This window comes from Phycodurus eques, chromosome 8, assembly GCF_024500275.1.
Source record: "Phycodurus eques isolate BA_2022a chromosome 8, UOR_Pequ_1.1, whole genome shotgun sequence".
In the NCBI taxonomy this organism is placed as follows: Eukaryota; Metazoa; Chordata; class Actinopteri; order Syngnathiformes; family Syngnathidae; genus Phycodurus; species Phycodurus eques.
In genome coordinates, this window is record NC_084532.1 from 19,509,753 (window position 1) to 19,521,978 (window position 12,226).

At 40.0% G+C, this 12,226-nt stretch overlaps 1 protein-coding gene across 1 annotated transcript; it reads right to left on the minus strand.

The window, feature by feature from the left end:
- Window positions 1–402: 402 nt before the first annotated feature.
- lpla (lipoprotein lipase a) lies at window positions 403–10,712 on the minus strand. The gene is made up of 10 exons (XM_061683200.1): window positions 10,510–10,712; window positions 9,440–9,648; window positions 8,548–8,727; window positions 7,732–7,843; window positions 6,390–6,632; window positions 4,439–4,681; window positions 3,916–4,036; window positions 2,738–2,920; window positions 1,732–1,839; window positions 403–1,240 (listed from the first exon to the last, which is right to left on the minus strand). The coding sequence occupies exons 1-10, from the start codon at window positions 10,610–10,612 to the stop codon at window positions 1,189–1,191; spliced, it is 1,554 nt and encodes a 517-aa protein (XP_061539184.1). The 5' UTR covers window positions 10,613–10,712; the 3' UTR covers window positions 403–1,188.
- Between the last annotated feature and the right edge of the window lie 1,514 nt (window positions 10,713–12,226).

The following is a 12,226-nucleotide window of genomic DNA, read 5'->3' on the forward strand; positions in this document are numbered from 1 at the left end:
TTATATCACAAAAATCCCATATTTGAACATGGGTGTGTAGACTTTTTATATCCACTGTATGTGCAAATTAGGTGAATATGGTTTCTTAGATATTCATAGTTAAATTTTTGTGTGTTTTGTTTCCATTTGGCACTTCTGCCTGACATCAGCTGATCAGGAAAAATGGCTGATTGTTATAGTTATTTTCTATAAACGTCCACTAAAAGCAAGTTGAGCAGTCAGAATCCGTCATTTTCTATCTTTATTGAACCACCTCGGGCTTTTTCGTAATACAGTGCACTGCAAATCAGTTGATAAATGCGCTCAACAGCAGGCATGATGACCCATTGAAGCCTTCATCCAAACAGTTAGCACATTGAAGAATAATGACAAAACAGCTTTTTTATAAAAATACAGCCAATGAAAGCATGACAATTTATATTACAGCTTAATATACAAATATATAAATGTACATTCAATAAATACAACATGGCGTATTCTTGAGATGTATTGTGGCTATGTGGTAGGAAGGCCTGTTGCAAACTGCAGCGGATTGCGTGTGTATTTTTATTTCCAGCAATCTTGTAACTTGTTTGGCGTTTGAAAGTAAGGCTGAAATCTCAAACTGGGCAGAGTTCTTCTTTTAAAAAAAATGTCTGCAGGGAAAGCGTTTTAAAGTGACCTGTGATACAAGAACCAAAAGGCAATCGAATCCAATGACCGCAATTCAGAAATCCAAAAATAAAACACTGATTTTTCTTCAAATGGTATTTACAAGACCAATGTGATTCAGGAGATAGTCAATAATTTTTTGGTCCCTGTCGATTGCTGGCGGTTAGTAGTTAGGCAAAGGGACAAAAATGATCATCTTTTTGCATTGGGAAGACAAACATTTGCCTAAATTTATGCCTGTCACCCTGAATCATCCATATAAGCAAAAATCCATAGTTCATATAGGCACAATAAGTGTGTACAAACGAACATAAGCATAGACAATTGATTGCAAAGACGTGTACAAATGTAAAATGCGAGAACATCAACACTTGTGTAACATTTTTTTCCAAGGTCTAGACTCACATTGCATACAGATTGTGTGTGCTTTGATTGCCAATTCCCGTGCAATGCTTTGTCCTTCTTTGAAGATGATGATTATGATGATCATGATGACAACGGGGGTGCTCGGAGGGGTGTATGTGTTCCTCTGCATGTTCAAGCATCATTCTGACCAAACAGACTGCCCTGCGTCTTCAACTTGTGCATCCTGCAGAACGGACAGGAAGACGTGTTCAAGATGTGAAACTGCAAATGCATCCGCATTTCGAAAACGCGCGCCAAAGAATAACTGTATCGTATCGGCATTTTCTTACTTCGGATTAGGGATGGGCATAGCAATCTATTCGATGAACGTTAAGAATTTTTTCAGTTGTGTGCAACTGATTCTCGAGTCGGTTCCAACTAGTTTACTGTCTGAAGAAATACATGACGTAAGCTATGGGAAACTGAACATGTGAAATTCCAAAAACATGCTTGTTAGGTTAATTGAAGGCTCTAAATTATTTGAATTATTTAAATTTTTGTTTGTCCATATGTGCCCTCTGATTGGCTGGCAATCAACTGGGCTAGACTCCAGCACACCCGCGAACGTGAAGACAAGTGCTAAAGAAACTGAACGAATGAATAGATTTTGTTTTGATATTCCCGTTCAGACCGTACACATTTTTTGCAACATTTTGCGTCTCCTCTTGAACTTACAATTTCTCTTTACGACTCATGTTGTCTTCTTTGGACTTGACAAAAACTGCAGCTTCTCCTCCTCTGACCAGGTCAGTGAACTCTGCTTCCTTTGCACTGAAGATCACCCTGTATTATTAATAATAATAAACATAATACATCTGCAAGCAGCGATGAATTGGCCCTCACCCCCCCCATGTTCATACCTAATAAGTCTAATCTCATGCTACTTCTGCATTACATGGCGTGGGCAAAAAAGCGTGGCAATTTAGCGTCACCCATCTGTCCAAGATAGTGATTCCCAACCATTGACTCATCAGGTGTTCTGTGGGAAATTTGCCATTTCCCCTTAATTGTTCTGAAAGGTATTGTTTATTCACTAGTTGCTCAAATGTATCTTTGTTCTTCTCTCTGAGCCAGCGATGTATAGTGACATGCACAACAATGAAATGCTCTTCCACTAGACGGCACAAGGTACAATTAACCACGTTGTCATCCACACAACAGAAATTTCCCACTGAGTAAGTACATTTGTGAGTAGATTGAGATGAGATTATCATTTTTTCAATATGTATACTTTTGGTTTGGTGGTGTTTTTCTGACAAAAAAGAAAAAAAGTGCCTTGGCTCAAAAAAAAGGTTAGGAAGCACTGATCTAGGATACCTGTTTCTGATCTGGCTCGTTTGGACTAATAGCTTGCCAAAGTATCAACCATATCAAAATGGCTGACTTCCTGTTCAATTTCAGGCATGCTTCCTTGAGACATTTTTGTGTTTCCTGAATTGAAATGTCATTTATCTGTTCTAGTCACGTAGTTAGCTTGTGTTCCTCCATGCTGCTTGCGAATGTTTTCATTTTGCTTTGACTTTTTGTCCCATTCAATAAATGGCTGAAAGTGCATCGGCAACACAGAAATGTCAAGGTACTACTGTATATATTTTATTTGACATTGTTTGCTTTGTGGCGTGTGTAAAATATGTGCCTTGGCTCAATACAGGTTGGGAAACACTGGAGAAAAGAGACTTACTTGGACTGGGTCTCCCCCGACTTGACGCGCAGTTTCCGGACGTAGAACTTGCTGGTGCCCCACAAGTCAGACAAGCTGATGATGGCGTCCTTCTCCCAGCGCAGCTTGACGATCATCAGGTCCCCGATGTCCACGTCGGTGGTGAGGAGGAAGGACAGCGTGCTGTTGCCGTTCATGACGGGGCTGCGGGAGAGGTGAGCCGCTCAAATGTCACGTTATAGCTGGGTGTGCGTGAGCGGGTGCGACACATACAGCGGCTGGCCTGCCGTCTTCATTTAGAGTCACACTGACTGCCAGTCTGAACGTCAAAAAGCACTGTCCCTCGCTTTTTGTTAACGACTGATTGACACTTTATTAGGTACACCTGCCGAAAGCATTCACATATTACTAAAGTACATCATGTACTACCATCATGGAAATCTACTTTAGATACAGTATACAGTATATATACATATAATATAAAATATATATACATACTGTATCCTTCTATAGGTCTGGGTAGCATAAATGCATGTTTTAAAACACATTTTAAGTGGTTTTGAGGCTGTCTAACTTCACTTGTTTTAAGAAATAAAATACATATTACTCATTTTAAGACTTTTTTTTCTCATTTATGTTAAGCCCAGTTTTTGCAGTGTATTGTTGATCCATGTATTGTCGTCATATGCAATGGCGCTGAATGGTCTTGCTGTTGTTAATTCACTTTTGTGTGTATTCTATGCATTCGCATACAGTTTGACTATTAACAGTATTGATACATGTACGTACATACGTTTTGCTACATGCAATGCTGTTGACCATTCTTACTGTTCACATTCACTTTTGTACATACATTATAGTCTACTTATTCATCTACAGTATTACATTCACATCTGCATATATAGTATTTGCCATTCATATACAGTTGCCACGCACACTGCTGCTGTAAATATGTAGCAATTACATAAATATTTTGATTTTTTTTTCATTAAAAGTTGGTATTATTAATCCTCTACTGTCCAATTTATATTTCCATCAATTCTTGTTTTTTAAAGCTAAATAAGGGAACCGAAATACTAGAAAAACCTCTCTGTATAATGTTACGACTACGACTACTACTACTACTAATTCACAACAACCACAGTCTTATTAAAGTTATGTGTGTCAGAATTGTATATATTCAAGCATAACATACGTACAGGACAAAGGGGATGTCTTCCTTCTCTCCGTGGGTTCCATACAGGGAAATTTTCACGGGCTGCTCATTGAAAGTCAGGCTTTTCTTGCTGAACAGATGCATCTTCACTTGGTAGTGGAAAACTAAAACGACACGGACATTATACATTACAGTAAGAAGTGTTTAAGTTTGCATATGTTAGTCCTTGCACCTCTAATACATATTTATCTACCATGTAATTTAAAATGACAGTCGCTTTAATGCGACTTTCTGTAGCTTCATGTAAGGAAGTGGATTTTCTGTTAAACGTTAGATGTGAACATGTTAAATTTCAACGCAGTTTCCTACCTGACATTGCGGACAATACTGAAATAAACTTTTTGCATGCAGAGGTGTCAGCTTTCTAGCCTTTAAATGTTTAATGTGACTTTTTGAACACTTCCAGCTTGCTGCAGTGCTTGTACTGCTATTAGATGTACGTAATGTGGACCGATTCCATGCAAAAAAAAATACAATAATAATAATATGATGATGATGACGTTTACCTTTGTAGGGCATCATTTCCCGAGTCTTGAGGTACATCTTGGCACTGCGCGTCATGCGGACCTTGTTGATGTTGTAGCCGATCTTGTTGCAGCGGTTCTTGCGGCAGCTGAGGCACAGGCCCTTGTTGAAAGCCTCATGCGAATTGCAGCGGAAGGACATGCTCTGCTGCTGCGTGTTGCGCAGCGAGTCGATGAACAGGTGGATGGAGCGCTCGTGGGAGCATTTCACCAGTTGGTCCATGTCTATAAATGTCACACACACACACACACACATACAGTAGAGAATGTTTTTACAAATGGCGCCAAGCTATAGAGATGATCTAATCTTTTATTTACTGATTTGCTGATTTTTTTAAAATTATTATTTAGTAAGAAGTTACACAAAAATCACCATATCCTTACTATCCAATGAAAGGCATGTACAAGGTACAGTATGTCAAAATATTAAGAGATTATTGTTTTAATCCAAAAAAACAACAAACAATTACTCCCTGTTTTAGATTAAGAGAAAATACAAAAAAAAATCATTCTTTTTATTAGACAGTGACAAATAAAGTTCAAAATGGACTACAGTCCTCCAGCAGCACATTCCACAAAGATGGCTAACATGACACTACTTTAAGGAAATGAATTGAACATTGACGTGATACATCTTGACTGAGAGACTAAGATCTTTCTATGTTGGGGAATGCATTTGCAGTGCAACTTTTCAAAATCAAATCGTTTGTTATTATTAAGGCTAATGTAGCTGGATAAGTGTGAAAGTATATTAAACTGTTTTAGGATCATCTTTGTGGAATATTAACAGTATGAAGTATTTTTTACTATAGACAATTTTTTTTTTAAATGAAGGGGTGTCAATTACTTCCATCTTTTTCTTTATTCATGGCAGGGCTCCATAGACCCCATCCCGATTTACAGTGTAGGGTTTTTTTTTTGTGGGGGGGGGGATACATTTCAAATAGTAATGGGGGTTCAGGCATTTTTTTTTTCCATAACATTCATTAACAAGAGCGTTCCAGAGAGGACAGCCCTCCACCAAGGCCTAAAAGTAATTACTCCTAGTTTAGCAGCTAGGGCCACAACGTGCATAAGAGAAACAACATTTGAGCTTGTTTTGCTGTTATGAAACATTTTTTGTTTGTTTGTTTGTTTGTTTAAGAGGGAAAAAATGCAAACAAGCAAAAAATAACAGACTTTCAGAGTCGTAATTTTGTAAAGTGTTGAGAATATCCCGCTCCAATCCTCTAGTTGGCGGTAATGTGTTTTAGAAAGTGGTTAAACCTGCCGAACAACTGCGAGGAACTCTTGTTCACCGTATTCCGTAACAAATTGCAGGAAATCACCTGCTATCCAGGTCCACACAAAAATCAACTGGTCCTCCACAGACTATATAGTGTACATGACACAAGCAAAAACATAACCTCCATTCTGGTTCTATAAGCTTGGTGGGGGTAACAACAACAAAAAAAAGGCTTTTTCGCATGACTCCAAAATTCTGTCCGATTTCGACTGGACTTTTTGTATAAAACCCTACTAAACACCCATGAGAACAGTTTACCTCTGGAAGATATCAGTCACTTTCTGCTGTGCTCAGTTCAGACAGTAAAGGGAGTGAAGCAGCAAATCATCGAACAAGGCTTTCATCTCGGCATGAGCCACAGCGTGCTTGTGTGCTCTACCCTAATTCTTTATGTTGAGAGACCAGAGGGCAAACATATCTCAATTGTGCGACTGCTTGTGAGGAGCCAAAATGTCGGTTCGATAAAATGTATACCCGCGTCTCCATTGTTTTTATTGGAAGACCATCTGAGAGGTGTCTCATTGTTTTTACAGCTGGAACTATGTATATTACATAAAGGATGTAAATAATGTGCATTAGGAGTTAAAATGAAAAGGAGCTTATGGTCTTAATCCAAAACCGACGTACACGAGTGGTGAGAGTACATACTTTGTAGGCCTTTGATGCCTTCAAGTGCAATCCCCCTGAGGGTGTTCTGGATGTCGCAGCCCGGCTGGAAGGTGCCCCCGTTGGGGTAGATGTCGATGTGGCCCACGGGCTTCTGGATGCCGATGCTGCGCCCCGGTGAGCCTCGGGTGTTGGTGTGCAGGACGTCCACGAACTGGGCGTCGTCCCTGGACAACGTGTTCTGGTCGTCCGCGTGCTCGAAGGTCGGACCGGCGGGATCCAGTCCTGCAATGTGCAGATTGTCATGTTATGGCATTATATACACTGACAATAACTTTGACCTCTTTTCTACTCTGGCAAAACACTGAAGTGCATGAATAATGTTTGGGAAACACTGGTGTACGTAATACTTCCAAATCAAGCATTATCGTTGCTAAGGTACGTTTTTATATTTGATCTCATCAGATTGTGTGCCTAAAACACTTTTTAAACACATTGTAAATGTATTTGAACTCAAATTAAATCAAAAGCATAAACAAGTATAGAAAAAAAACTACGTATTGTAGTATCTGTATGTTAGCTATGTGCCTTTAAGAGGTGGGGCCTGTTGGGGTGACGTCTAACATCGCATCGTAACATTACAAACAACAATCGCTTAAAGCAGTGACTCTAAAAGTGTGGTACATGGGCTCCCTCTAGTGGTAAACCAAGAATTACTGAATTAAATGTTCGAACTATGCATAATTTTCCAGTAGCTTAAACGTTTTATTAATTCTGTTCGGTACATTTGTTAATTACTGTTCAGTTGTTTTTCACTATAAAGTACAATACATTTGCATTTCATCTTTTAGGACTGTTTGTTTTTGAACATTCAGGTCCAATTTGTATTGAATTAACATCCATCCATTTTCTGAGCCGCTTCTCCTCACTAGGGTCGCGGGCGTGCTGGAGCCTATCCCAGCTGTCATCGGGCAGGAGGCGGGGTACACCCTGAACTGGTTGCCAGCCAATGGCAGGGCACATACATACAAACAACCATCCGCACTCACATTCACACCTACGGGCAATTTAGAGTCTCCAATTAATGCATGTTTTTGGGATGTGGGAGGAAACCGGAGTGCCTGGAGAACACCCACGCAGGCACAGGGAGAACATGCAAACTCCACACAGGCGGGGCCGGGAATTGAGCCCCGGTCCTCAGAACTGTGAGGCTGACGCTCTAACCAGTCGGCCACCGTGCCGCCTGTATTTAATTAATATGCAATTTATTTGTATTAAATCATTATGAATTAATGTTACGCTGTACCTTATACTGTGCCGTCGAGTATACTTAACTGATGCTAGACGTTTAGCTTTAATCTTAGTTCAGTTCAGTTGAGTTCACCTGTGATCCTGCTGATCTTGTGGTCGGTGAGGTCTCCGGCAATCCCGGCCACGTGCGCCCCGAGACTGTAACCCAGCAGGTGGATCCTATCCCAGGGCAGCTGCAGCTCTTTCTGAACGGGTCACAACAACAACAACAGCAACAATCAGTGCTGACTGTCTTACACTTAATATACACACACGCTTAACATGAGGATTACCAACTAATAACTGGCGGCACAAGATCCGAAAGCCTCTGCAGCTGCTTTTGTTTGAAAGCCTCACCGTCATTTGGAATGTAATCGCGGATTAGAGGAATTGAGCGGTCTGTTTAAAAAAATACAACAACAAAAATACAAGCTTCGACTAGGAAGTCAAGTAAAAGTGAGGCAAACAATTTCAAACAAGTTACTGCTAGAGTATTTTTGAAAGTATATGTAGTGCTTATCTACGATAATACGATAATAAGCCGTATCGTATTAAAAGTACGTCAACATACATCAAGCAATCTTTGAATGAACGTCACCTCCACCACCACCGAACGTTTTCCCCCATTTTGTTCTTTTTTGACCAACACAATACACGCGCGATCGATTGTTGTCGTCGCAGCCGTGGTAACAAGTGTATCCGGTCGCTTTTGATTTGACAAAGCCCAGTGATCGTAAATGTCATCAAAAGACACACGACAAGGCTAAAAATAAACTAGTTTTTGGATTCACAATTCACAATCCTGTACACAATGGCGACGCGGAGTAAATGAAAAAAAAAAAAAAATAAGAAAAAATACAAGATTGATGATTTTATGTACATCCACAATTGATTACGCTGCTGCACTCACTTGTATCCAGGTGACAAACTTGGCCAAGTCTCGGCCCACCAGCTTGGTGTAGGCCGCGGAGGTCGGGTAGTGACGGTTGGCGCGCGTCAGCCAATCCACCACGATCACGTTGGCGCTGGGCACGCGCTCGTACAAGGCCAACACCAGCTTGGGCACCCAGCTCTCAAACATGCCCGTTACCTATGCAGTACCAACACACACTAGTGAGGTTGGAATTTGGATCTACAGTGAACCTCTGTTGAATTCATGCTGGGGTATGTTCCAGAACCACCGGCAATACATACAAATCTGCAATATGGAGAGCCCAGATAATGCAATATATACCCTCCCACACGCTTTTAACACTTTAAACATATAAAAACATAGTTAAACACAGTTTCAAAACACATTGTAAACACACTTTAACACAAATCCAAGCATAAAAGGTATAGAAAATACTGTAAATATATATTTTTTAAGAGACGGGGGCCTGCCCTGATGGGGTGGCATGTGACGTTGGTGTGTGAGTGTCTGGGGCGTGAGCTGTGGCTGACAGCAGCTCCTGCGTGAGCGTGGTCATTGTGTTTAGGTGTTTTTAATGTTCTGGGCCATTACAGGACCTGAGTTGCTCTAAATGTTCACTTTAATATCTGTGCTACAGTGGGGGCATGTGCAGTAGCTTTTTGGATCTGCAGTTGGTTGGCAACCAGTGCAGGGTGTAACTCGCCTCACGCTCAAAGCCTGCTCCAACTCACCTGTGACCCCAATGAGGTCATGCGCTATAGAAAATGAATGTATTTCCTAACAAACCCCACCAAACAGCAATCCATCCAGTCAGTCGGCATTCCGAATAGCCCTCATTCCACATGTTGGGGTCAAGAGGTCATGTGTTTGTAGGGTTTTGGGCACATACCGTCCAGCCGTGGATGATGACAAACGTCTGCGTCTGCGCATTGAACTCGCACTCCTGGATAGTGTCGGGCCTCCCGGCCACAATGTAGCACATGTCGTCATCGGGAACGTCGGCCGTGCGCAGGGAGAACTTGGACTCGATGTCTGTGTAGTCGGTGAGCCACTCGGTGGTGGTGGCGGGCGGGGACGTGGGGGTGACACTGCTGTTCACTGTTGCAACGCACACCCACACACACACACGTACACGATCAGGAGAGGTCATTGGGGCACAAAAGGTCCTGCACACTGCACACATAGTAAGATCTAATCCTTTTTTTTTTTTTTTTTTTTTTGTCTTTTTACGACAAATTTTTCTTTCGTTTTATTTTTGCAAAACACAACAAAAACCATCAATTCCAATTAAATACGTCCTCGTTGGGAATCGACTTTTTTTCTTTTTAATACTGTATTTATCTCTGCTGGTACTGAAGGTGGGTAAAACAAAGACTATGTCGCCCTCTTTTGCATTTAAAGCACATCTACCACAGGAAAAAGCTTTAAATTAGTGTAAGGGGAAATAAAGGGGTAGTAAATTACGAACTATTAGTAGTATCACTAAATTATAATTTCAAATTTGAAGAAAGTGAAAATAAACTCGATCCAGTCATCTTTCTAACTTGCCTTGAACCAAGAAAAGCATTCTTAATTTTATTTATTTATTTATTTATTTTAGTGAAATCAAGTTATGACTAAAAACCTATGCCTGTATACATCACAGGTTTCACGTAATCCCAGTCTGTCAACGCAATAATTATGTTAAATGAGTGTCTGTGTGGATATTCTTCTTTATCATTATTATTATCTCAAAGGCTTTACTTTATGCACACACGGAGGTGAATGTGTAAGATGCTTTGCAGACCTGCAGACGTCTACTCTTCAAGCGTTTAGTGAGGTTATTCCCGTTCAAACAACCGCATTAAGTTCATCAACCAATTAAGCAGCAGATCGGAGATGGAATTTATGAATATAGTTATAATATTTCATTATGTGGAGGAAATGGGGAATTCAAAGTATTGATTATGTCGCTCTTACCAAACACGGTGTTGGTGGTGAGTTCGGGGTCCGAACAAAAAATGGCAAAGATTTTTCCCAAAAGTATCCAAGCAGTGAAAAAAGGTATGTTTTCTTTTCCCATATTATTAAAACGTTGGCCCAGCGAGGTGTCCGAAGTAGTGTTGGAGGCTCGATATCCGACTTTCAAAATAGAAAGAAAAGTCGTGGCGTCCGAAATTTCGTTCCCGTCTGTCACGGTTGACGCTCCAAAGTTATCTTTAAGAAGAGCTCATTTGCATATTACAAGGTGATTGGGTAACGGTTTAGAGGGCGGGGTTTCCCCAAGGGTCCCCTCACCAACGAGGTGTTGACCAGTCACTCACTTCGGACCGCCTGCAGAGCTCACTGACTGAAATCAAATGTGTTTTCTTTCTTTCTTTAAAAATCATACCAATTACATGCATAAAATACTGTATATACCCAAAAAAAAAAAAGTAAGGAGTTAATTTCAAAAAGTCATCTTCAAAAATTGGAAAATACTTTTCAGAAGACCAATTCCTACAAAATGTCCACATTCAAAATAACTTAAGTAAAACAATTTTAAAAATTGAGATTAATGAATTTCATTTGGGGAGCTTTTTAGCTGTATGTGCTATTATCATCAAAACTACAAAAAAAAAGAAAATTATTCAAATGTTTCAATATGTCTATATGATATACTGTAGGTATAACTACTGAAACAATATTTGTATTTATTAATATACACTTGTGTATCAAATAAACATCATATTTGGGTATCAGTTTTTTAAATGAGGTATGTGTTTAATAATGTGGGAAATTCACATTTTTATGCATATATTTTTACGTATTCCGTTTTGTTTTTTTTTTATTTATTTTAATTTAACCCCTATAAAGCTTTTTCCCTACAAAATGGCCTTTACCAGTTTTGATAGGACATTTTTGATCATGTTGATTAATAAAGCCAGCAGGGACCTCTGGTGTTAAAACCGTAACGGTGCAGCGGTAACAACAACACAACACAGATGCTCAGAGGGAAGAAAAAGGAAAAGCACATTTGTGTCTTACATCATGTCAGATGTAAAGTATGTTAGCACAATGCGCGGGCGTGGTAAAAGGTGATAAACACCAAATACGCGTGTAGGATAGGACGAGATGCTTGACCGAGACCATGTGTCGGAGTTTTATGATGAATTCCATTCCCAAACGTCATTGTGGGAACTCTCATTCATCCCGTAGTCTGTACTTTGCTCATAATAATATTAGTGTATGTTCTCGAATGTCACTTCATGCAGTGCTGCAAAGGATGGGTTGACCATGTTTTGGGTTGGGTTTTTTTTTGCAACAGTCGAGCATGTGTTTATTATTTTGAATGAGGAAGATCTATGGCTAAATGTTTTGCGGCTGCAGCACGGTGGAATAGAGGGAAGCACGGCTTGCCGCACAGTTCTGAGTTTGGTTTCGAATCTCGACCAGCCCAGGGTGCGACCAGTGACTACGCTCGTGACTAAAAATATTTGTATCTCAATTTATCTTTCCCCTTTGAAATGAGTTGAAATGCAATTAATCCGTTCCAGCTCCCCAACAAACACCAACAGAAAATTTTGTTTCATGTTTTTGTTTTTTTTTCATCAGAAAAATTGCAAACTACAGTATTGTACATTTTAAAAACATACAGTACATAAATTGAATAGAGCGTTAAAAATTAAACAGTTTGCACATCATGATTTCATGCATT